At 40.0% G+C, this 23106-nt stretch overlaps 1 protein-coding gene across 4 annotated transcripts; it reads right to left on the bottom strand.

The window, feature by feature from the left end:
- Window positions 1-4482: 4482 nt before the first annotated feature.
- Window positions 4483-21287, bottom strand: st3gal4 (ST3 beta-galactoside alpha-2,3-sialyltransferase 4). 4 transcript variants are annotated; one of them, XM_058080368.2, is made up of 11 exons: window positions 21089-21287; window positions 19130-19204; window positions 16031-16145; window positions 15735-15824; window positions 12609-12706; window positions 11869-11929; window positions 10511-10606; window positions 8508-8697; window positions 8193-8330; window positions 5022-5174; window positions 4483-4939 (listed from the first exon to the last, which is right to left on the bottom strand). In XM_058080368.2, the coding sequence occupies exons 2-11, from the start codon at window positions 19143-19145 to the stop codon at window positions 4850-4852; spliced, it is 1047 nt and encodes a 348-aa protein (XP_057936351.1). In that variant the 5' UTR covers window positions 19146-19204; window positions 21089-21287; the 3' UTR covers window positions 4483-4849. The 4 variants fall into 4 exon arrangements, with proteins under 4 accessions (XP_057936351.1, XP_057936352.1, XP_057936354.1 ...); XM_058080369.2 differs by having other exon boundaries at window positions 19136-19204; XM_058080371.2 differs by having other exon boundaries at window positions 16031-16112; window positions 19136-19204.
- Window positions 21288-23106: the final 1819 nt, after the last annotated feature.

The following is a 23106-nucleotide window of genomic DNA, read 5'->3' as shown; positions in this document are numbered from 1 at the left end:
TTCCAATCATAAACTGCATAAGGTTCCTAAAATATTGTGACAGGTCAATAACACTCAATAGGTTATTACTTAGGCCTATAAATATTTTACAATAAAAACAATTTAAAAAAATAATATTTGCAAAAATTAATGAAATAATAGTTTTCATTTGTGTTCTTTGTTGTTGTGCCCTGTGATTGGCTGGGGACCAGTACAGGGTGCACCCCGCCTCTGGCCCGAAGTCAGCTAGAATAGGATCGATGGATGGATGGATTGATGGATGGATGGATTGATGGATGAACGGATTGATGGATGAACGGATTGATGGATGAACGGATTGATGGATGAACGGATTGATGGCTGAACGAATTGATGGATGAACGGATTGATGGACGGACGGATGCAGTCAGCTTGTCAGGTATGGCAAGTACACACATTTTGTTCCACTCATTCTGGGTTTATGGATACAGAAAAAGCATCCAGTGTTCTCCTGCACTAACGTTTCATTAAATATTAGCTATCAGATATCAGAGTTTCAAATAGACGACAGTTTGGGTCAGCGCTTGTCGTTAAGGGACCTGCAGCCAAACCAGGTGAGAACCACTGCCCTACAATATTAGCACATGCGTGTGTGTGGACTTTTCACGTATTTGTATATAACAATAACAGTAAGATTGACAGGTTCTATCATCACTTATGGCTCAGCACTGGATTTACAGTCAACAAGAGCTTGAACAGTCAAGTGTGGCAACAAACAAGCGGACGAGAGAACAAATACTCCGTAAGGTCCGCCTTAGAAAGACGGGGAACACATGGGACGTTCTCTGTTGCCATCACAGTCATCGTCAGTGGCAGTCACATGGACCACAAAGACAAATATATTTCATATTTTAAAAGTAAGAAAAAAAAACCCACATTAATTAATATATTACATTTTAAAAGTTGATAAGTAATACATATGAAATATATTTTATTTCGAATTATAAATAAAAAACACATCAACTGCATGTAAGTAGCTCCTTTAGTAGCTAAATAATTCAACTCCATGAATTATCCCCACAGGACTCGTATGTGGGAAACAGTGGCATCCAGCGGCGAGCTGGGTAATTGCACCGTCCCAAGACTCATGAGCTATTGTACAGCTATTTACATTAGTGTACTGTACAGTACATTGGTGTACTGTACATACAAGAGACAAGCATGATGTACAAAGAGTAGTACCCATTAGTAGAACATGTCGTACCTCGAGGTCACATAACAGCAGCTGCATCCACTCCAACTTGGTTATGACTAAGCCAGAGAATATGTCCTGACACCAAGCATATTTCTCCCTCCCCAATTTCTCACCACCATTTCCTTCTGGAGGCTGAATCAGACTTTTACCGACGTCATGATGACTTGTCAGAATACATTAAAAGAAAATGTATCATTTTATAGAATTGGAAGCAACAGATGGCGGCCGAGTGGTTAGCGCGATGGCCACACAGCTACGATACCAGAGTTCAGTTCCACCCTCGGGCGTCTCTGTGTGAGTTTACATGTTCTCTGGGTACTCCGGTTTCCTCCCACATTCCAAAAACATGCTAGGTTAATTGGTGACTCCAAATTGTCCATAGGTATGAATGTGAGTGTGAATGGTTGTTTGTCTATATGTGCCCTGTGATTGGCTGGCCACCAGTCCAGGGTGTACCCTGCCTCTCGCCCAAAGACAGCTGGGATAGGCTCCAACACATCCCGCGACCCTTGTGAGGATAAGCGGTAGAAAATGAATGATTATTAGTGTTAATAATATTAATAAAATAAATAGTAATATAATAATAATAATATAAATAGTGTACCCTGCCTCTCCCCCGAAGACAGCCGGGATAGGCTCCAGCACATCCCGCGACCCTCGTGAGGATAAGTGGTAGAAAATGAATCATTATTAGTATTAATAATAATAATAATATAAATGGTAATATAATAATAAAAATAATATAAATAGTGTACTCCGCCTCACGCCCGAAGACAGCTGGGATAGGCTCCAGCACCCCCACGACCTTCATGAGGAAAAGCGGTAGAAAATGAATGAATGAATGAATGAATAATAATAATAATAATATAGTGTACCCCGCCTCTCCCCCGAAGACAGCCGGGATGGGCTCCAGCACATCCCGCGACCCTCGTGAGGATAAGCGGTAGAAAATAGTATTTAGTATTTTAAAAAAATACAAAATAAAATAATAATAATAATAATAAAAAATACAGCTCTCTGGTCATGCCAGTCTTGAATACATACTTTTTGTCATAATAATATTATTAAACTTTATTAATATTAATATATATATACTTTTTTGAAATATTAATATTATAAAATATTAATAATATACATATATAATATTTTATAGTATTATTAATATTACAGAAAGTATGTATTCAAGACTGGAATGATGGCCAGAGAGGTACGTTCCAATCATAAAATGTATAAGGTGCCTAAAATATTGTGACAGGTCAATAACACTCAATAGGTTATTACTTAGAACTATAGATATATTTTTTAAATCGTGCAATAAATATTTTACAATAAACATAATTTCAAAAATAATATTTGCAAAAATGAATATTTTTAATGACCTCTCGTGGCCCACCTGCAGTACCACCAGGGCCCACACATCACTGCACTAGCATCTACTGTACGTGTTTGTATTAGAAAGTGTGAGCAAACACAGCAATAACAGGTTTTCCATTGAGAGCGATGTTAGCCTTCAAATGAGCTGACTTGGCTGACCTTTGCAGCCGACACACTCAGCATAATCGAGGTTCAGGATGAAGCTGTAGCTTCGTTTTGGGACATTTAATGGGAGAGAACAAAAAAAAAATGCTTTGGTGAATGTTGGGAAGGAAGTCAACTTCCCTCACCCCTATTACGGGGGGGGGGGGGGGGGGGGCATCACGGCGAGAGCCCCTGACACACGGTGGCTCATCCAAGCCAGATGTCCACTCGCTAGGTCGTCCTGCTACATCCTGGACCAGTCACTATTGCTATTTTTGGTTTGATGAATTTACTGTATTCTAGTGATATCATTATGTTACACTTATTTTACTCATTTAGACATATTCTAACATATATTATTTAGAATCAATGATTTATTTGTATGATATTATACAAGCCCCGGTGCTTATGTTGGACATCTGTGCCCTGAATATGTGCTATAATGAGGCATATGGCCTTCACTGTGCTGTTGCCATGGCAACCTGGGGACCAACACAGCAACGAAAGGACAGGGACAGCTGGCAGGAAAGAAAGTGAGACAAAGTAAGGGGGGGGGGCTCCAGCATCAAAAACCTAAAGCTCAAACAGACAGATGTCAATGATAAATACACACCAGGTGCCACCGCTAGAGGGCAGCAATGACCTGAATGAGGATGTCCTGTCACTGCTGAGGTGGCATCTGTAAAGCTGAAGTGGACGACAACTCCATTCACGGCAACACTAATGAAGTGTGATGAAATGCAATATCATACTGTAGCATACCAGTGTACCAGATGTTATTTTAATGTTTATTAATGATAATATTATTGGATTTGTATTCCTTAATTGCAAATTTTAAATATTTTTCCAGTTATTTCTTTTTATTTCATCTTATTTAAGTTCAGTTAAAATATTGTGTTGTAATATTATTGTATTATACAGCATAATAATTGTGTTGTAATATTATTCTATATACCATGTTATTAATAACGATTCATTACACGGATAGACACATTAATAATGCATAATATGTATTTACAATATATTTAATTATAAAGTACATCAATATCAATATAATAAACATGTTACTATATGTGAATAAATACATAAACACTAAATTATATATTAATATAATTGTATAAAATTAATATATATTATACTAATAATCAGATATATTATACTACATATTAGATAAATATTAATTATGATTTATACTATTAATTAAAATTAATTATTAATTATATATATAATTTGTATTAATGCTATAAACAAATGTTATATAATATACATAGTTTTATATATAATTCATTTAATTACTTTGTTTTTACTATTATTATAATTTTAGGTTCAACCACAAAGTACAGTAGATTTTGACCCAAATCAAATTATTGACAGTAGTACTAATACTACTCATATATTTATATTGTACTTGTTTTGCAATATTTCATTTGAATAATGTATTTTAATATGTTGTGTGGGTCGCATGGTGGATGAGTGGTAGGCCACACAGTCAAGGGAGATCAGGAAAACCTGGGTTCGATTCCAAAAACATGCTAGGTTAATTGTTCGTCTATATGTGCTGGAGACCAGTCCAGGGTAGACCCCGCCTCTCCCCCAAAGACAGCTGGGATAGGCTCCAGCATAACCCGGCAACCCTCGTGAGGATAAGCAGCATTGAAAATGGATGGATAGATGATGTGTATTATATTAGTCAATTTCATTTGCCCTTGGGTTGAGTGCCATCTAGCGGCTAAACGTGGTACAACCGACGAAGGCCACCAGTTCTCCCACTGTGTACAAAAAAGTCAAGTTTTTTTATTAAAAAAAAACTTTTTTCATTCTGTACAATAGAAACATCCAGTGATATCAGTATTGCTTTTGGAAAAAAACAACAATAAATAAATAAGAAATGCAAAGTTCTTAGCAAGTCAGGTTTGGGACATTTCCAGTCCAATAAACACGAGTTGTGTGATCTGTTTATCAGATTTTTATAGTTAGAATGTGACTAAAGCATGATTGAGAGATGCATAGAAAAAGCAAAGTGTGCAGCAGAAATGTCAATTATTTTTTTTTTGCCTGGCTGCACTTGGCCGCTTAATGATCTTAATGACCCCATTGAGAAAAGTGGAAAAAAACGCATCACAAATGCGGGTGCAAGGACAAGATGGCACCTGAGTCCTCCAGTCTTTTTAAGGCTTCCGCTTCATGATTGAGGTCATGATGAGAGTGCTACAAATAAAAACATATTCCACAACAGTTAAAAGTTGGCTAGACTGTGTGTGTGTCCCTTTAAGAGCCGCCTCCTCCTTACCTTCATGGACTTCATGGTGTCATAGCCATAGTAGTGGATGGGGTGCTTGATGTTCTTGGAGTTCGGGTAGCCAAAGCCTGCTATGTGGACCACGTCGCAGTAGTTCAGGGCAACAAAGATGGCCAGGATGCCCGTGGTGGGATGCACCGGGTACTGGGAAAAAAAAGTGGCATCTGTAAAGTTGAAATTTAGTGTGGAATTTAAAGAGAAATTTTGGTAGAGCATAATTCTTGTTCCATTATTAGAGCCCTCTAGACATAAAATAGCACCCCTATATTCACCTTTATACTCATATTACCCAATGGAGTGGACGCATTAAGAGAAAATCAGCCATCTAAGACTCATAGTCATGTTTGTGTGTTGCTGTAAATTTATTATTGTGCCAAGGGAGCTGAGTGGAGGTCAGACAGGAAGTGGTCAGGGGGTTTGGAGAAAACCAAATTTTGCTTAGGCCCCCTTGGAGGCTTGGGGCCCTCGACGTGTGCAGAATACTACATACCATCACAACAACTTTTCAGTACCTTAATTTACCTTCATCTTCATTTACCCATTGTTCTGCTTGGATATACTTCATTTTGGAAAAAAAATAAAATAAAATACAAACAACCCGTATTGAACCAGCATAATTTATTATTATCTTTTTGGAAAATGCAATGAAATTCAAAGCATCTTATCAACTATAATTTGCATTACAGCAGCAATAAAAGCATCCAATTCAATGCAGTTACCCAACTGAACGTTTCATTATGGAGATGCAGTACGGTACTGTGCCACTAGATGGCTCTAAAGGTCCGCAAACACCGTCAGGTCCTTTTGGTACTTTCGTTATTTGCAAATTATGAATGTATTAAGGAAACTTTTAATTTAAATTGTTTTTATATTGTTAAAGCTAACTAACTAAATAATAAAGCCTAACCTATAACACTGTTAATGTAAAGTTTATCAACATTAAGAACTTTATTGTCCCACAGCACAGAAATGGGTCTTGACTAAAGAAGACCCATTGAAGACTCTTGAGTGAAAGCAACACAGCGTAACCATGTCCCTCATTCTGGGCGTTTCCCTTTAGACGTGTTTATGATTCTTATCATTGGGTGTGCAGCTTAGATAAAGACAGTGTTTTGGGAGAAAAAGTGCTGCGTCAGCTTTGTCAGAAGACAGAGATGAATGTGTTCAAGTGTCTAACACAGTCTGAACTCATCAGTCCGTCTTCATACCAGGCAAGATCACCAACATAAAAGTTGATCTGAACGCCCGATGAGGAAGTTGAGGCGGCAACAACTTCCCCGGATGACATGGTGAAATCAGTGATGTGAAACCACAACCTTGTTTTAGAAAAAGTGAATTTAGCAGCACTTGTACCACACCTCGATCATTTTAAAAAAAGAAGAAAAGAGTGTCACCATGGTTACAGAACCTGAAATGGAACTTGTAGTGTCGTCACCAAAGTGGTACATGCGTCTGTCCTGGCTGCTCGGTACAATACGACTAAGTCAACAATAGGTGATGCTAATAAAAACATCCATGTTAACTCATTCAATCCCGGCTACTTCTCACAATGCGTCATTCTCGGTACCGGGCCTTTATTTTGATGGTGCATTCAAGGGCCATTGAACAAAGTGAGACAGGGGCCCCGCTCACAACAAACAACATAAACACTGTATCTTTTTTTTAATACAATCATTCATTCATTTTCTACCACTTATGCTCACGAGGGTCGCGGGGGTGCTGGAGCCTATCCCAGCTCTCTTCGGACGAGAAGCGAGGTACACCCTGGACTGCCAGCCAATCACAGGGCACATATAGACAAACAACCATTCACACTCACATTCATACCTATGGACAATTTGGAGTCGCCAATTAAGCTAGGATGTTTTTGGAATATGGGAGGAAACCAGAGTATCCGGAGAAAACCCATGGGGTGAACATGCAGTGGAATTGAACTCGGGTCTCCTAACTGTGACCACTCGTCCACCGTGCAGCCCCTTTAATACAATCATTACACAAAATTTTTGATATCGTTATGTCAAAATGTATATTCTTTTTATTGTTTTTTTTGTTCTACATTTTTAACTCAGTTTCAGTTTGGTTTTGACATAGTTTTGGCATTAAGGTCCATGCATTGTTTATTGAGAAATAATGCATGAACAGGAAGGAATTGTGGTTAAAAAAGCCAAAAAAAAAAAAAAGTGATGTGCTGGATTGTCCATTAGCTCATGCACCCCCAGTAGTCGTTTTTGTGTTTTGTGGCTGGGGTAATGAAACTTTATGAAGCTTAAAACCAGTCAACACCTCCATGTTAACTGCCTGCAGCCACGGGCTGTGTCTCTATTAGCAGCACTCCATCTTGGTCCTGCTCCCTGTTCTCCTCTCATGCACCGTCCACTTTGGGCTCGCTGCCACCAATTCTTTGACAAAAGGGCGCTCTGGCAAAGCCAACCAGGCAGAACCAAAACAAATCTCGGCTCCACCAAGCACACAAGCACCCAGGAGATAGAAGAGGTCATTGATAGGGGAGAAAAAAAAAGTGTTTCAAAGTCCAGGCTCGTAAGCCAAAGAGAGAGCGACAGAGTGAGAGAGAGAGAGAAGTGGTCCAAGTTTTCAAGTGAAAACAGATCAATGACTCGCTGCAAAAATGTCCTACGTCATGTTTTCTCCTTGTCACAATTGAGAGCGCTTCAGAGTTTCCGAAGTGATTTCTTTGTTTCCTGAACAGAACAACCAGTCTTTCGCAATACGAGTATCAAAACAAAAATGCTTATGGTTGAAATGGAAACAGTGCTTCGGTAATTATTTCCCAAGAGACTAACAAAGGCTTTATGTTGTAATGAGATGATAAGAAGAACAGCATCTTCCTCGGTAATTGCCTCCCCCCCACAAAAGACTATTAACCAAGTGGAGTGTTTATCAGTCAAGGAGTCATGGCTGCTCGGCGGACGCTCCAGCCAGCCTCGTTAGCATGTGAGTGGGAGGCGGTGAAGGGGGCGAAAGGGGGAGAGAATGGGAACAAACAACACAAATGATTCCCAGCAGGAGAAACAGCAGCTTACGAATTCCAGACAGTCACAGTAAATTGGAGCCATGGTTTCACTCCCCCCCCGGGCCCGTCCGCCTCCCCTGCCTGCAGCCTCATGAGCTGTCCACATTAAAGAAGCGGAGGTGCTCGCTCACCTGTTTGCTCTTGGGGTTCAGGGGGATTCGGAGCAGCTTCTCCTCCGTCTGGTGCAAAAAGTGCGGGTCCAGCACACGGATTTGACCGACGTCACCCAGCCAGATTTGGGGAGGGGGCTTCCAGAAGCCTTTCCTGACCTAGGGGTACGTAACGTAAACAGACGGAAAGATAAGTCGACAGAAGAAAGCCATTTGCAGGACAAGGCGGTGCAGCAACTCCCTCATGGCTAACGGCCTCTCCATGTTTAGCATAATTAGCAGGTAATGACCCTGGAACTCTTACAGCAGGCCAAAGGTTATTCATTATTCCTGTACCCTCTTCTCATTGTAGAGGATCTCCTTCAGCCACCGCAAATCTTGTGGCTTGAAAGGCACCAAGACCATCAGGGTGCCGGGCTCGTTGTTCAAGCCTGGATTGGAGGAGGCCGACTCAGGGTAGAAGAACCTCATGGTGGTCTTGTTGCCGACGTCTTCCTCGTAGCCCTTCACGGGAGAGTTGTTCAACCTAGGGCGCGGATTTGGGGGTAGAATCACATGGTTACGGACCCTCCCATAGTTACATTCACTTCACCATGCTAAGGGTTCTGGATAAACGATTACAAGATCTTAATGGTAATGGTTTTATTTCATTTGAACATGCATCAGATTACAATTGAGTGCATCCCATAATCAGTTCACAGTTCCACATGTCCAAAAGGAGTAGGAAGAATCAAAGCTTATTAAATCCTACCCCTCCATCTGGTACTTTTACAATCAGTAACTGTTATATTTGTTCACTTCCTGCTTTTCTAATACAATTTAAGTTGTTTTTTTTACTTTACTTCATTATACGTATATACATATATATTTTTTTTTTTGGTCACATACCAAAGTACGAGGTGATATGACCATAAAATGACATAATGGGTACCATAGTAAGTGTCAATATAGTGATATACGTATATAGCACATCATGACTGGTTCAAGACTCTTCATCCTTGTATTTAGCAAACATCAACTGCTTGTATTGTTTCTTGAATTGGCTCATCGTTGTGCATTGTTTGAGGTCCTTACTCAATCCATTCCAAAGTTTGATTCCACATACTGAAATGCTATGGCTTTTTAACGTAGTCCGAGTATATAAGTGTTTCAAATTGAATTCTTCCCTGAGATCTGAGACCTTCCTGCAAGATGCACATACTGCAACATGTTTTTGTTATGATACACCAACCATAAACAGTATGTAGCATATGTATTGTGTACAATTAAGTCATAGATATTCATTCAAAACATAAGTCATTTGTGGTCCAGGGTCCATGGCATAGAAATTCCAATTATTAAAGCAGTGTATTGCAACTATTGTCAGGTGTTAGGGTCCGAGACTAGCCGCCAATAGCTAAATAAGCGTTGAATCAAGCCTATATTATGCCGTTTCATTGAGACGTCACCGTACAATGAGTTGAAGATCAACATTTGCAATGAAAGTGACCTTGATGACATGCTGCTCCGAAACCATCCCTTTTTCTCTTCAATTCCAATTGTTTGCTAACAGGCTAAATGCAAATAAGCTCAATCCCGGTTTGAGCCCAAAATATGACTCACACATTTATTAAAACACATTTTAACAATGTATGGGTGCTCACCGCTAATAGACTCAGAGTCTCAAATTAGCCTTTAGGGCTTCCAGTTTCCTCTGATGCCACATGCAAAAACACTTACTGTACATTCATATAGTAATGGTGTTCACCTCACAGCAAATTCTGAGGCCGGATTGTAATAAAAGTGACAGCAGAAGCTAGTGCTGCTGCTGCAACACAGGAGCGGCGCCATCGAGCACAGACGTCACCTTGTTATGTCGCAGGTGTATGCTTGTGCATGTGTATGAAATTATTACTCACTTAGGGTGAATGAGATGTGTTTTCTTCAGGAAAAACAAAACAAATAAATACATGATAATATAACTGAAAATAAACCGGGTCGTTATTAACCCAAAATCTGAATGCTGCATCGCAAACGTATTTTGGAATTACTTTATTATATTTTATTATGTTATTATTAGAATTTTATTAATTATATTTATTGTTATTTAATTTTGCTGTAATTATAATTTGTTGTGATTTTTTTTGACTTTGGTAAATGTGTTACCTTTTTATTATTTAATTATTTACTGTAATTCTTTTTATATTATTACGGTATTTTAATGACTATTCTGTTCAAATTGCATGTCTCAAAATTCCAGACAAAAAATGTGAGTGATTATTTTTTTTCTGTGTTATTTAATCCGGAAGAGATGTCTGTGTGGCATTACGGAGAGGATTATGAGGAGAAAGGTTGCTTACCGAATAACCACATCGTATTTGTTAATGATGTCTCCCAAGGAAGTGTTTTTAATGGCGAAGCCGTTGCCTATGACGACACAGGTTCTGCATTCCAGGCTGAAAAAAAAGAGGGCACACCGCACATAATGTTATCAAGCCAAAGACAAAACAGTTTGACATAAAATGAGGACACAAGGGCCACATTATTGACAAATGAAAGAATATTATACATATGATACTTCAAGAAAAAAACTACATCTCAGCTTGGTAGTATAGGTGAAAAAATGCTTTAGATATCCACTTGGCTCTTGCCCCCCCATTTTTGCTGTTTTTTTTCCAAATATTTCAACTTTCTTCTTGAATAATCTTTGTAATTTGTAATATTTTGACTTTATAATACCATAATAATACAACTTCCCCCCCAAACCTTTGTTTGTTTTCTTCTTGTCATTTTACAACTTTAAAAATAACCTATTTTATTGGCTGGCGACCACCCCCGCCTCCTGCCCAACATTGGCTGGGATAGGCTCCAGCATACCCCAGGACCCATAATGAGGATCAGTGGCATAAAAGATGGATGATTTTTTTTCTTTCCTATTTCAACTTCATGCTGGTAAAATACATAATTTTTCTTCGTAATATTAGGAGGTTGTTCTCATGAAATTGGTATTTTTTTTCCATACTTTTTCTCCCTTTTCCAACTACTTCTACTTTCTTCTTGTACATTTTCTTCTCATCATAACCTATACTATGACTCATTATATTTGACTTTATTCTGCAATCAAATTTTCCCCCCAAAATTTTGTATTTGTTGATTTTAGTTTCACACAATATTGACATTTAAAAACTAAAATCCTTTCTTTAATATTTCAACTTTTTGCCACCAAATCTGTTTGGTTTTTTTACATTATTCTCATTAAATTCAGACTTTTTCTCGTTACATTACAACTTTTGACAACAAATAATATTTTAACTTTATTCTTGTAAAATCACTGATGAGATTTCCATTTTTGCTTTTTTAAGAAACTATATTTTAAGAAAGGCCACATTTGGTCCCCAGGCAGCACTTTGGACACCCCTGCCATGGGGTATAAGTGATATTTGTCATATGACATATATGTATGTAACCTCATCAGACAAATTGTCAGTGACTTGTGGAAATTAGCTGCTAAGTGTCTCAGATGCTCCTGCAAAGATGTTTTGCTTGATTGTTATTAACCAAGCAAACTTTGGGGTATACTAGCAGTGCCAAAAAGTGCTGTTAGAATGATAACAGAGCAGGTAACACAGTCGAGGTGCATGTTTTTGCCCCCCCGTTGTGTGCAGCGGTTGTGAAATAGAAGAGTAAGACCAAGGACTGTCATCATTGTTTCACTTACTTTTCTATGCTGGCCGGCACCTCATAATTTGTTATTGCAAGAACTTTCAGGAGCTGCGGCTCTGAGAGGAAAAAGGAGAGTTTAAAATGCGAGGTGCTTTTAAAAGCTGATTTGTCTTGATTACAGCAGGGGAATAAACAATAGAAGCGTGGCTACTCTACCTCTCAAAAGTATGGGATCACTTGCAAATGTCTTTCTTTTCCAAAGAAAAACAAATTTTCATGCATTTCACAAACTATTGTTTTCATTTCACAAAATTATTATCAATTTCACAAACAATTAAAATTAATTTTCAAAGAAGGATCTCCATTTTTGCATCGAGGCCTACTATCAACAACTGTCAGTCCTCTGCATCAATCTCCTGGTATGGCTGCTAATCCAAGTTCATCATTTTATAAGGCTAATAGATGATTAGAAAAGCCATCTAAAATCTAAACTAAAACTAAAATCTCTTACCATGCTGTTAACTACTCCCTTCATAGAGCAGCACAAACTGGGTCTAACGAGGACAGAAAAACGCTGCACAACTGTGCAAGAGAGTGTGTAGTTTAAGACAAAGATGCCTCACAGCTGCACTAAATAGTAGCCATCAAACACCAGTGTCAGTATCAACAGTGAAGCGACTTCAGGATGCTGGACTTCATAGCAGGACTGCCAAGAAAAAGCCATATCTCAGACTGGACAAAAAACATTTCCAAGTCATCCCAAACTTTGGAGCGGTAGTGTATATCTAAACGTACCACTGCCCTTTACGCCGTAAGGTAGCGCCAGCTTTGATCTATGTTCCCGCCAGAAGAAATCATCCAGTTTGAGAAAGAGCTGCGTCTGTCTGCTAACGCTGGGTGAGAAACAACAGAGGAGATATTACAACACTGCATTCATTGTACTCAACACTTGGGTTTTTGCCCCCATTTATGAAGATACACAATAAAAACAGGCAATACAAATTACACTAAACATACTGATGTGGTTGGGTGATGTTTCTGGTGTCTATTAGGCAGGTAAAACATGTTTCTATTGAAATCCTCTCACATGAGTAGAGGGAAAATGTAACGCTAACATTCACAGAGGCCCCAAGGCCCAAGACAAAGGTGGCTGCTTGTATTTTGGTGTGAAGCTGTTGTTGTCTGGACTGGCGGTGGACTCCAGCTGTTTATGACCTTACTGTCTTTTGACAAGAGACGCTAGCAGACATTTACTAGACTAATGTTCGGGCCAGCACTCCATAGTAGGTGGAGACAGGGCTCTGGGGATGTGTTTCATTACGCAAAATGTCACCATTGACTGCCTGGAGGGTTATAGCGTACTTCATGCACATAACGGCGACTAGGAATCTGGGAGTTTTAAAAGGTGAAAGGGCAGCTGTGCAGAATAAAAAAAACAAAGTGATTCTGTGGTAGAAAATAAAGCATATGAAGCGGGGGGTGCTGGAGCCTATCCCAGCTGTCTTGGGGCGAGAGGCGGGGTACACCCTGTACTGGTGGCCAGGGCACATATAGACAAACAACCATTCACACTCACATTCATACCTATGGACAATTTGGAGTCGTCAATTAACCTAGCATGTTTTTGGAATGTGGGAGGAAACCGGAGTACCTGGAGAAAACCCACGCATGCACGGGGAGAACATGCAAACTCCACTCAGAAATGGCAGAGTGCGGAATCAAACTCGGGTCTCCTAGCTGTGTGGCCGGCGCACTAACCACTTTACTACCGTGCAACCGCAATGAAAGCCAATGGACGGCAAATGTTTTTTTCCAGCAATAGTGCCAAATCAAACAATGTAATTGGTGTAAAAGGCGGCATGCTGTTCATGTTTCCACCAGAGAGGCGGAAAAGAGCATTAGCATTAAAAAAATAATTTGTAGCAAATGTTTATTAAATGTTTATGACCAAAAAAAAAAACAGTGGCTTGCTTGGCATTCAAACGTGCCAATTTTTGCTATGGGACCAAAGGCTGGGCAGTAAAGAAGATACACAGGAACACAGTAATGACTTGTTTGGGCAGTGTTTGTGACATATTGCATTTCATATCTCTTCGCTACAGTTAAAAAAAACAAATGATGAAAAAATGTCTGTACCCTGGGGCGGCATGACAGAAAATGAGAAAAATGAGAAGCACTGCTGGATCATTTTCTCCCTTTTTTTCAATTTCAGTCACGATGGTACGGTCCCATCGTCTTGTTTTTTTTTTTTTCCCGTTAAATTGCGGTACAGTTTTCTTTGTGGCATACAGCTCGAGTATTATATATCCCCTAGACCAGGGCTTTCCAAAAAGTTTTTAAACCAAGCAAATAATTATTAGCATTCATGTGATATCCTGTGACATGTCGTGTTTCAATTTGTAAAAAAAAAAGTGGCCGTTTCGAACTCCTTTTGGGCACTCCTGCCATGTGCGGGAACTGGGGTGTAGTGGCTTGTGATTGTCCAGCTGAGCAAACCGACAAGTCAATGGCACACAGGCACATAGGCACATAACTGAGCAGTGATAACATAAGAATGTAGTTTTATCATCCACAAATTCAAGCCAATCTAAAAATGCTTTGTTAAAAGTGGGAGATATAGGATAACATTGGTATTGGCTTATCTGACGAAGAGAGACCTTCAGCACAGAGCAATAAAGAAATACTTTGCCTTTGAATTGTAAAAACTACTATAAAGCACTGGTTATATGATGTCACGCCTCAGAGAGAATCCCATGTAGCGTAACTCCTTGTACATATCACAGAATAGTTGATACCGGCTTTTTGCAAGGGTTCTGTTCCGGACCAACCAGAAAATAGCAAGGATCCACAAGGATTTAATAAAAATGTCTTTTTTGGCACATTTTTTGTTGATATTTCGAGATTTTTGGAATTGGATTTACATTATTTCCTTGGAGAAACACAAAGCTATTATTTTATAATGTTTGGATATGATGACTGACTTATGAGCTTGACACACGGGAGGCAACGTCGCCACTAGTCTATTCCTTTTCAGTCGACAATAATCACAAATTTTCGCCAAAAAATGCCAATCAGCAGAAGTTTCACTGAACCACCAATGAGTGGACAGGATGCTATTCATTACTCTCTCACAGGTACACATGGAGTAAAAATGTACTGTATTTTCTGGACTATAAGTCGCTCCGGAGTATAAGTTGCACAATCCCAAAAATGCATAATTAGGTACAAAAAAACATACATAAGTCGCACTGGAGTATAAGTCGCATTTTTTGCGGGTAATTTATCTTACAAACTACTTGACAAAACAGACATTACGTCCTCTTGGAAGGCAAGTTCTAACAATAAAAGAATAGAGAACAGGCTGAATAGATGTAAGATATGCTAACACGATAGTTATTCAGCTACACAAAAAATAAACATGAACGGAAAAGGTGTCCAGTGTTTATGTAACATAAACGTTTTTTTTCATTTATAAGTCGCTCTGAAGTGCAAGTTGCAGGAACAGCCAACTTATGAAAAAAAGTGCGACTTATAGTCCTGAAAATACGGTATTAATGTTACCACGTTCGCTCCCACGAGAGGCACAAAAGAGGTAAGATAAGAACTCGGCCTGCATGTTTCCCTTTGCAGTAAATGCTCTGCAGGAACCAGGAAGTGAAAAAACATCTCATCATGTTGTGTGAAGGAGGTTACTCATTGAAGGGGAAATTTTAACACATACAATTCAGTTGTAAATGTGAAAATTGCAAATAGTTCCAGATGTTGCCTCTACAGGTAATGACAGGTAAGAAAGCCAATATCGAACATCTCTACGATAGACCCTATTTGAATGACCCAACCACATTGATGTTCTTATGTCCCACCCGCCCGAATAGGTCATCTACACTCGCTTCCCCAGTTAAAAACAAAGCAGTGACGCACTTAAAGTTCAGGCTCTCCCACTTCTTCTCCGTTAGCCAGCCACCACACAGAGACTTGCTGCTGTTGACAGACTTGCTGGTGCCAGCGTAACTGAAAGAGACAGAAACACGGACAATCGCTGGTGTGAAAGTGAGAGCTGCTGCTGTTAAATGTTGTTTAAAAAAAACACACACACACACACACACACATTAAACTACTTCCAAAAGTTTGAAAAAGTGCAAAAAATATCATCTTTAGGGATTAATCGGGGGCATGTTTTGGCTGTTAAATGACCTCAATAGGAGTGTGTGTGTTACCTCTGAATGATGGCATAGGAGCAGTAGTAGGTGACAAAGGAGACGAAGAAAAAGATAACTGGGAGAAGCCTAAGGCACCATGCTGGAGTCAAGAAAGAAAAAAAGACATTTGATGCTGTTGGAAAAGAAAAAAACATTTATTAACAACAATAGTAACAGGTCGGGTAGGAATATAAAGTTGAAATGATTATCTCAAAACATCAGTATGGTCACAACCCTTTCTGGTCCAAGATTATAAGCAAAATAAAAAAAAAAAAGAAACTAAGGTGACCTTGCAAAAATATGTACGCCGCATTTTATTCTCCAGCCACAAGCAGGCCAAAACATCAATTCAATAGTGTTTTTCACCTTCTTTGTCAAAATGCTTGCACTTTATACTCCTTTTGGATCCATTTTTTGTTACTTAGGTGAGAAACATTAATCCAAGAAGTAGCTAATAGCAGAAAAAGAATATCTTTATTGTCATTGTTATGATACAATGAAATTAAAGTGCATGCCAGTCAGTGCATGATTGAAGACCATACATAAAAGCTATAAAAAAAGCCTAAAAATATATAAAAAGCCTAAATAAACATAAACATGCTAGGTTAATTGGCGACTCCAAATTGTCCATAGGTATGAATGTGAGTGTGAATGGTTGTTTGTCTATATGTGCCCAGTGATTGGCTGGCGACCAGTCCAGGGTGTACCCCGCCTCTCGCCCGAAGACAGCTGGGATAGGCTCCAGCACGCCCCGCGACCCTCGTGAGGAAAAGCGGTAGAAAATGAATGAATGAATTATTCGATGTGCATCAGCTAAGTACACTAAGCTTAAATGCACATTGTTTTGCGTAGATATTGTTGGTCCGTTTACGTGCTGGCGTCCGATTTTCCCGGGCCAAGTGGCAGTCTATTACCAACAGACATCAGCCGCCGTCAGCTCATGATGTTCGCGTTCGCCACCCCCCCTCTTGGCTCCGTGTCAGACTAAAAATATCAAATGAAATAAAACAAACCGCGGGGCAAACATGCCAGTGTTTCAGAGTTTGAGGAAGTGTCGCTCGACTTCCAGGCATCCTGTCTCGCAAGCACATGGTGACGAGCAAACAGAGGTGACAAGTCACAAAGTTCAGTAAGGGGAAAAAAATGAGGCCAGTGGCGTTATTCTTTAGAAGAACATTTACGAGGTAAGATGGCATTGACATGGAGGTGTTTTAATTCATCCCAAAGGTGTTTTATGACAAATTGAGAAACAGGTCTGCTGCTGAGTACTCTTAGTACTGATAGCGTAGTAAATGCGGCTGTTTTCTACACACCAACACAAATAATAATTTATCAAGATGCAGTACACAAAAAAAAAAAAAAAAGAGTGTGTCCTGGACATTTTCACATCATCCTTCGTCCCACGGTCATGTCTACTCATGGCATGAGATAATCATGGTCGGAGCGTGCCAAAGAAAAAGAAAAGAAAAAAAAACAAAAGAAAGAAGATCCCTGGCGGTTAATTGAATCACACGGTGTGTGATTCCGTGCGTCGCCTTTTGACTCAGATGAAGACAGTGGAGGAAATGGGCGTTGGCATACTGTGTGTGAAGAAGCAAAGTCCAACTGAAGGTCGAGCTAAGGATGAATAGAAACTGAAATAAAAGGGATGTGCTTCCTTCTCTAGACAACAACTTGATAACTAGCCTCATCTCTGATTGCTTTATTTGTGGCTTACATCGGTGAGTCGCGACCCAAAAGTGCGTCCTGGGGCTGCCTTCAGACCATCATGGGTCTTATTTTTTTTTTCATATAGCAGAATGTCTGATAAAACTGTAAAGGAGATAACGCTCCTTAAGATGTCGAATGTGGTAGTCCAGTCTCTCGTTGAGACATAGAAAGTGTAAAAAATATAAACGCAACACTTTTGTTTTTGCTCCCATTTTTCATGAGATGGAATTAAAGATCTAAAATTCATTCCCGATACACAATATTCCCATTTCGCTCAAACATCGTTCACAAATCTGTCTAAATGTGTGATAGTGAGCACTTCTGCATCCCACATCACTGGTGTGCCACATCATGATTAGACTAGACTGTCCACAATAAAAGACCACCCTGAAATGTGCATTTTCTTTTTTTTTTTTTTTTTTTGCTGTATTGGGGGTCTGGGGACTCCAGTCAATATTTGGTGTGACCACCCAAAATCAAGGTAATACAAATCAAGGTAATCCAGAGTAATATACAAGGTAATACAAAGCTGTGTGTGTGTACGGGGTGTCATATTTCACTATTTCCCATCCCATTCCACACTCTTTCTCCTGGTCTATTGTATGTCTGTTTTTTTAATGCTCTGTGAGGCTCAAACCTAGTTGTTATTATTATTATTATTAACAATAACAATAACAGATTTCATAGCGCTTTTCAAGGGACACAAAGCGCTTCACAATGAAGAGAAGCCATTATTCAGTCACTCCTCTGTGACACACAAACTGGTAGTGAGTACTGGTAGTGGTATTGTACATCTGTAGTCACAGGTGGCCTTGGGGAGTCTGATGGAGCCGTGACTGCCAATTTGTGCCTATGACTTCTCCGACCAACACCAAACATTCATTCACATTCATACACCAGTGTGGGCAGCACTGGGGGGCAAGATGGGTGTCTTGCCAAGGGACACAACAACAGTGCCAACCTTCCAGTTTCTGGATAGTGATTCAGAAATCATTTCAGATATGCCTGTCGCAAAAAAGGGCGACTGGAAACATTGAATTCCACGCTTGCTGTATACACCATCTTGTATACACCTTTGAATCAGAATCAGCAAGTTTGAACTTGAACTTGAACCTTTGGGATGAACCTCTTACAGATCAATATCAGTGACATCTCACCTCACAAATATTTGGACAGATGCGCTTTGAAAATCTTACACAATGTCCTTCCATTGAATATTTGTTCAGGTTTTTACTTCCTGTTGGCCAGGTGTGCCAATACTTGGATCAATAGTGTATTTCTATGCTTTAAAAAAGCGCTTTTCAAAATAGGAGATCCCAAGGGCCTCACAAATTAAAAAGCCCCTGTTTTAAAATGTCAACAAGCAGGAAAACATCCAATGGTCCAATAAGAGGTGAGTATGTTTACCTTTACCCTTGGTCATTTCCAGTGTCTCCGTCTCTCTTGGGGAGCTCACAACTGATCCAGGCTTTTCTAGTTCTCCTGGTAAAAAGTCAGAGCAGGAAAGAAGGCAAGCAAAAGAGTCGGTCAGATGGAGTTGGATTAAAGAACTGAAAGGAAAGCAAGTCCTTAAACGTGACACACAGCCCTGATTAGACAAAAGAGTGAATTAGTATTTGGGAAGTGGCATCAGACCTGCACTTTTCACCAGATGGTAGTCACACACTGTAGTCATTAAGGATGATTCAGGAAGCTACCCAGGAAGTGACTCTGCTAAAAGGATTCCATGGGAATTTACTGACCGTATTTTCCGCACTATAAGGCGCACTTAAAAGTCTTTAATTTTCTTAAAAATGCTGGGCGCCTTATGCGTGTTCCTAAATCTGTAAAAATGTTGTTCTTCTTGGGTAAGCACCCCTCTTGAGTGAGTGTAGACCATTACGTGCTGACACAGGGACGTAATACAAAGCCACCAGAGAACTACACGTAATACGTACAGCACGTATCTTAACGTTGGTCACGCCTCCAGGGCATTCCAACAACACCCCACCTATCTCTCCTACGAAAGCCAAGTGAAGTAAATTATGAGCTTCCTAGCATGCTAGGAGGGTTAACAAACGACAGGAAGTTCAAAGTGACGTTGCGCCTGGGGACTACGGACTACCCAACAACGACAGACTCTGACAATGATGAGAGGAAACTCAATCATTTTCTACCGCTTATCCTTACAAGGGTCGTGGGCGTGCTGGAGCCTATTCCAGCTGTCTTTGGGCAAGAGGCGAGGTCCACCCTGGACTGGTGGCCAGCCAATCACAGGGCACATATAGACAAACAACCATTCACACTCACATTCATACCTATGGACAATTTGGAGTCGCCAATTAACCTAGCATGTTTTTGGAATGTGGGAGGAAACTGGAGTACAAACTCCACACAGAGATGGCCGATGGTGGAATTGAACTTAGGTCTCCTAGCTGTGGGGCCTGCGCGCTAACCGCTGGTCCGCCGTGCACCCCACCCGGCATCTTTGATAGCGAAATTGAAATGAACACACCATAAGTTGAATGCACTATCTAACGACGACAGACTCTGACAGCGTGTACCCCGCCTCTTGCCCAAAGACAGCTGGGATAAGCTCCAGCATACCCGCAACTCTAATGAGGATAAGCGGCATAGAAAATTAATATCAGGATGCATTTAATAAGGGACATTTTTACTCACTAACCCAAAAAGCACACACGCTATGTGGGTAAAAGTAAGTATAGAATGTAAAAAACTACATTCTAAAAACAAAAAAAAAATTATTTGAGAAAATGATATATTAAATATGTCAATGTCGATTTGTGAGCTTTGTGTTTGTGGTGTGTTTCTGGCAAAATCATTTTTTTGTTTCCCTTGCTCTGAACAACAATATAACTGCGGTATATGATATAACAGATAACAATCTGTTTGATGGAAAGATAACAAAAGTACAGAGTTTCCATTGCCAGACCTGCCAACCTTAACGAAATTTTAGGAAGAAATATACTTGACTGAACCAATTTGATGGAAAACTTCAATGCTTCATGAAGCTTGCCTCGCCATCACTAGTTGCTATAGGTCACATCAAGCATGTGATGCACAGGTAGCAATCAAAACAATGAACATGGAGGGCACACCTTTGCTTTGATTGCAGGCAGCGATGAAAATCATCCTTAAATAAAATTAAATTAAACACAGCATGCATGTTTCTCACCAGAATCAATGCTAGTCAACACATCTGTTTGTGATTAAGGCACATCCAGGGAATATTGGGCTAACCCTGACAGATATCATAGTGTGTGTACAAAGTGTCTAAGCACATACATGACAGAAATTATTCAAATGCACGAAACATGAGACGACTAGCCAAATGAAACGTGTACTTTTTTTAGCTTTTATACTCACCCGAGTAGTAGGCCGACAAGATATAGTATTAATGCTACGAGAAGGGGGTCTTGTCCTGGTAGCGTTGCGGGGTCTGAGTGCGTCAAGACATTCCCGGAGCTTGGAGCCGCCGCCACCTGGCTAACCGCTGGCCTAACTGACAGCTGTATAGTCCGCCGGCCGCAGCCACATAGCGGGGAAAGCTTGGTTCAACATCCTCCTAGCGCGCGGCGCTGTCCCAGCGGCCACACAGTGCGCATGCGCAAGGACCACCAATAAGAGGACCCGTCTGCTCCTGCACGTGTCCTGATGGAAGACATCATAGCCACTGACAAGTATGGAATACAATGACTGTTTAAATTCGTGGTCTGCATACTACTAGGCCACTAACATCCTGACACTTCCCGTTTGTGTCACGTGGTCTCATGTTTATCCAAACATCCTAACAGAAATCTGTATGAAAGTTTTTTTTAATGAGGTTTTACTGGACAGAGCAGATTTATTTCCAGATCACAGCTAAACCTGATATATTAAACAGTAGTAATAATTACAGCCCATTTATTGACTTATTTAGTTCATTTGTACAACACTGATCAGCAACAACACAAGTTTGAATATATGTATTATTTGATACCATATACGACTTATATGAAGTAGTATAACAATGTAGAATCCTGGACTGTATCAAGCTGGACGGCCAGTGAAATAATGAAGTGGAGGAAGCCAATGGAGGAGAAGGTTTGGAGGCCATCAGTGATGTTCCATGGTGCTACCTGCGACCGTCCTGCATCATGATTATCATGATCATGATTATCTTTAGTATATTAAAACTATATTTGTATTCTTTACAAAGTTTATGGTGGAAGTGTCGACATAATCGAGAAAGAGTATTTTCTTTGAAAAGTGTTAGTGACATGGCAGTGAAGATCATGTGGATGGCTGATGATGAGGACAGTGGAGACATGCACCAGTCCACACGATGTCCCAATTACAGACACAAGACATTGTTGTGGACAGAACACATATTATTATTATTTAAATACACCTTTCATATAGTCACTGTATTTTCATTCATGTCTATGGTGTAGCCTTTTTTTACTCATAATAGGTCATAGTCAACCATGAAACATTCTTTTATGAATTAATTATTTTTTTTGAAAAACTTCTTTGGCATCTGCATGTAGTGTGCGACCCACAGGGGAAAAGGTTCAGACACCAATGATGTCCAATATCTCAACTTTATAATGGTCTCATTTGCTATGTTCAAACATAAACCTCAACCTCGTGTTGAATAAACGTCCGTAGATGCATTTATCTGAGAAAAGGCAACAGAAAACAGAATCGAAAGACCTTGTTCTGCCCGGTTTTAATCACAGACTTCTCATTTGACTGTATGGTCTACATTTGTGATTCATGATAAAAACTAAACGGACAAGATGTTGGGATTTCCTTTAATTGAGGCAGCTGATGCTTTGCAGCCGCATGGCAGAGCGGAACGTCTTCACCGCAGAACTAAATGTTCTCAGGTCAGGCCAGACCACCGTGTATGTGGTGACGGAGCAGCTGAGAGCTTTTTATCTGACTGTTGGTGGTCCAGCAGCAGAATGCAGCAGCTTGACCTGTTTTTTCCCCCCCTCCTATCTTTGTAAAAGCGGCGGGATGATGATGACACATTGCATGAGAGGATTAGGATTGATGACTATTTTCAGATTTAATAGTAAGCTGGAGATCAAGATGTCAACAAAGCATTCACTTCCTGAAAGGAGGGCATCATCCAGGCTATCTAATAAACATCGATATAAAAGTCCTTCCTCTTGAGCGATGTCAAACTGGAAACATCCTTCGATAGTTTGGGGTTAGCCTCAGTACTTATTTTTGGCTGGACAGTGTTGTGTCATTGCAACTCTGAACAGTAGGTGGCGGTATGCATCGCAATGCCGCTTTTAACACACCTCATACGCAAAGAATAAGAAGACGTAGCAGAAGGGATTGGTGGTTCCAATATTCCAATTTATAGCAAATAATCAGACTTTTCTAGA

The sequence above is a fragment of the Doryrhamphus excisus genome, linkage group LG8 (assembly GCF_037039965.1).
Source record: "Doryrhamphus excisus strain RoL-2023G ecotype Guam linkage group LG8, RoL_Dexc_Guam_v1.1, whole genome shotgun sequence".
Classification (NCBI taxonomy): domain Eukaryota; kingdom Metazoa; phylum Chordata; class Actinopteri; order Syngnathiformes; family Syngnathidae; genus Doryrhamphus; species Doryrhamphus excisus.
This window is presented reverse-complemented; position numbering and strand designations above follow the sequence as displayed.

Excerpts from the sequence above, each read along its gene's own strand:
- st3gal4 (XM_058080368.2), bottom strand. Across the intron at positions 12,707-15,734 it reads TGGGAGAGCCTGAACTTTAA|CGTTAGCAGACAGACGCAGC; the intron begins GTGCGTCACTGC and ends TTTCTCACCCAG. Across the intron at positions 5,175-8,192 it reads TGAACCCCAAGAGCAAACAG|TACCCGGTGCATCCCACCAC; the intron begins GTGAGCGAGCAC and ends TTTTTTTCCCAG.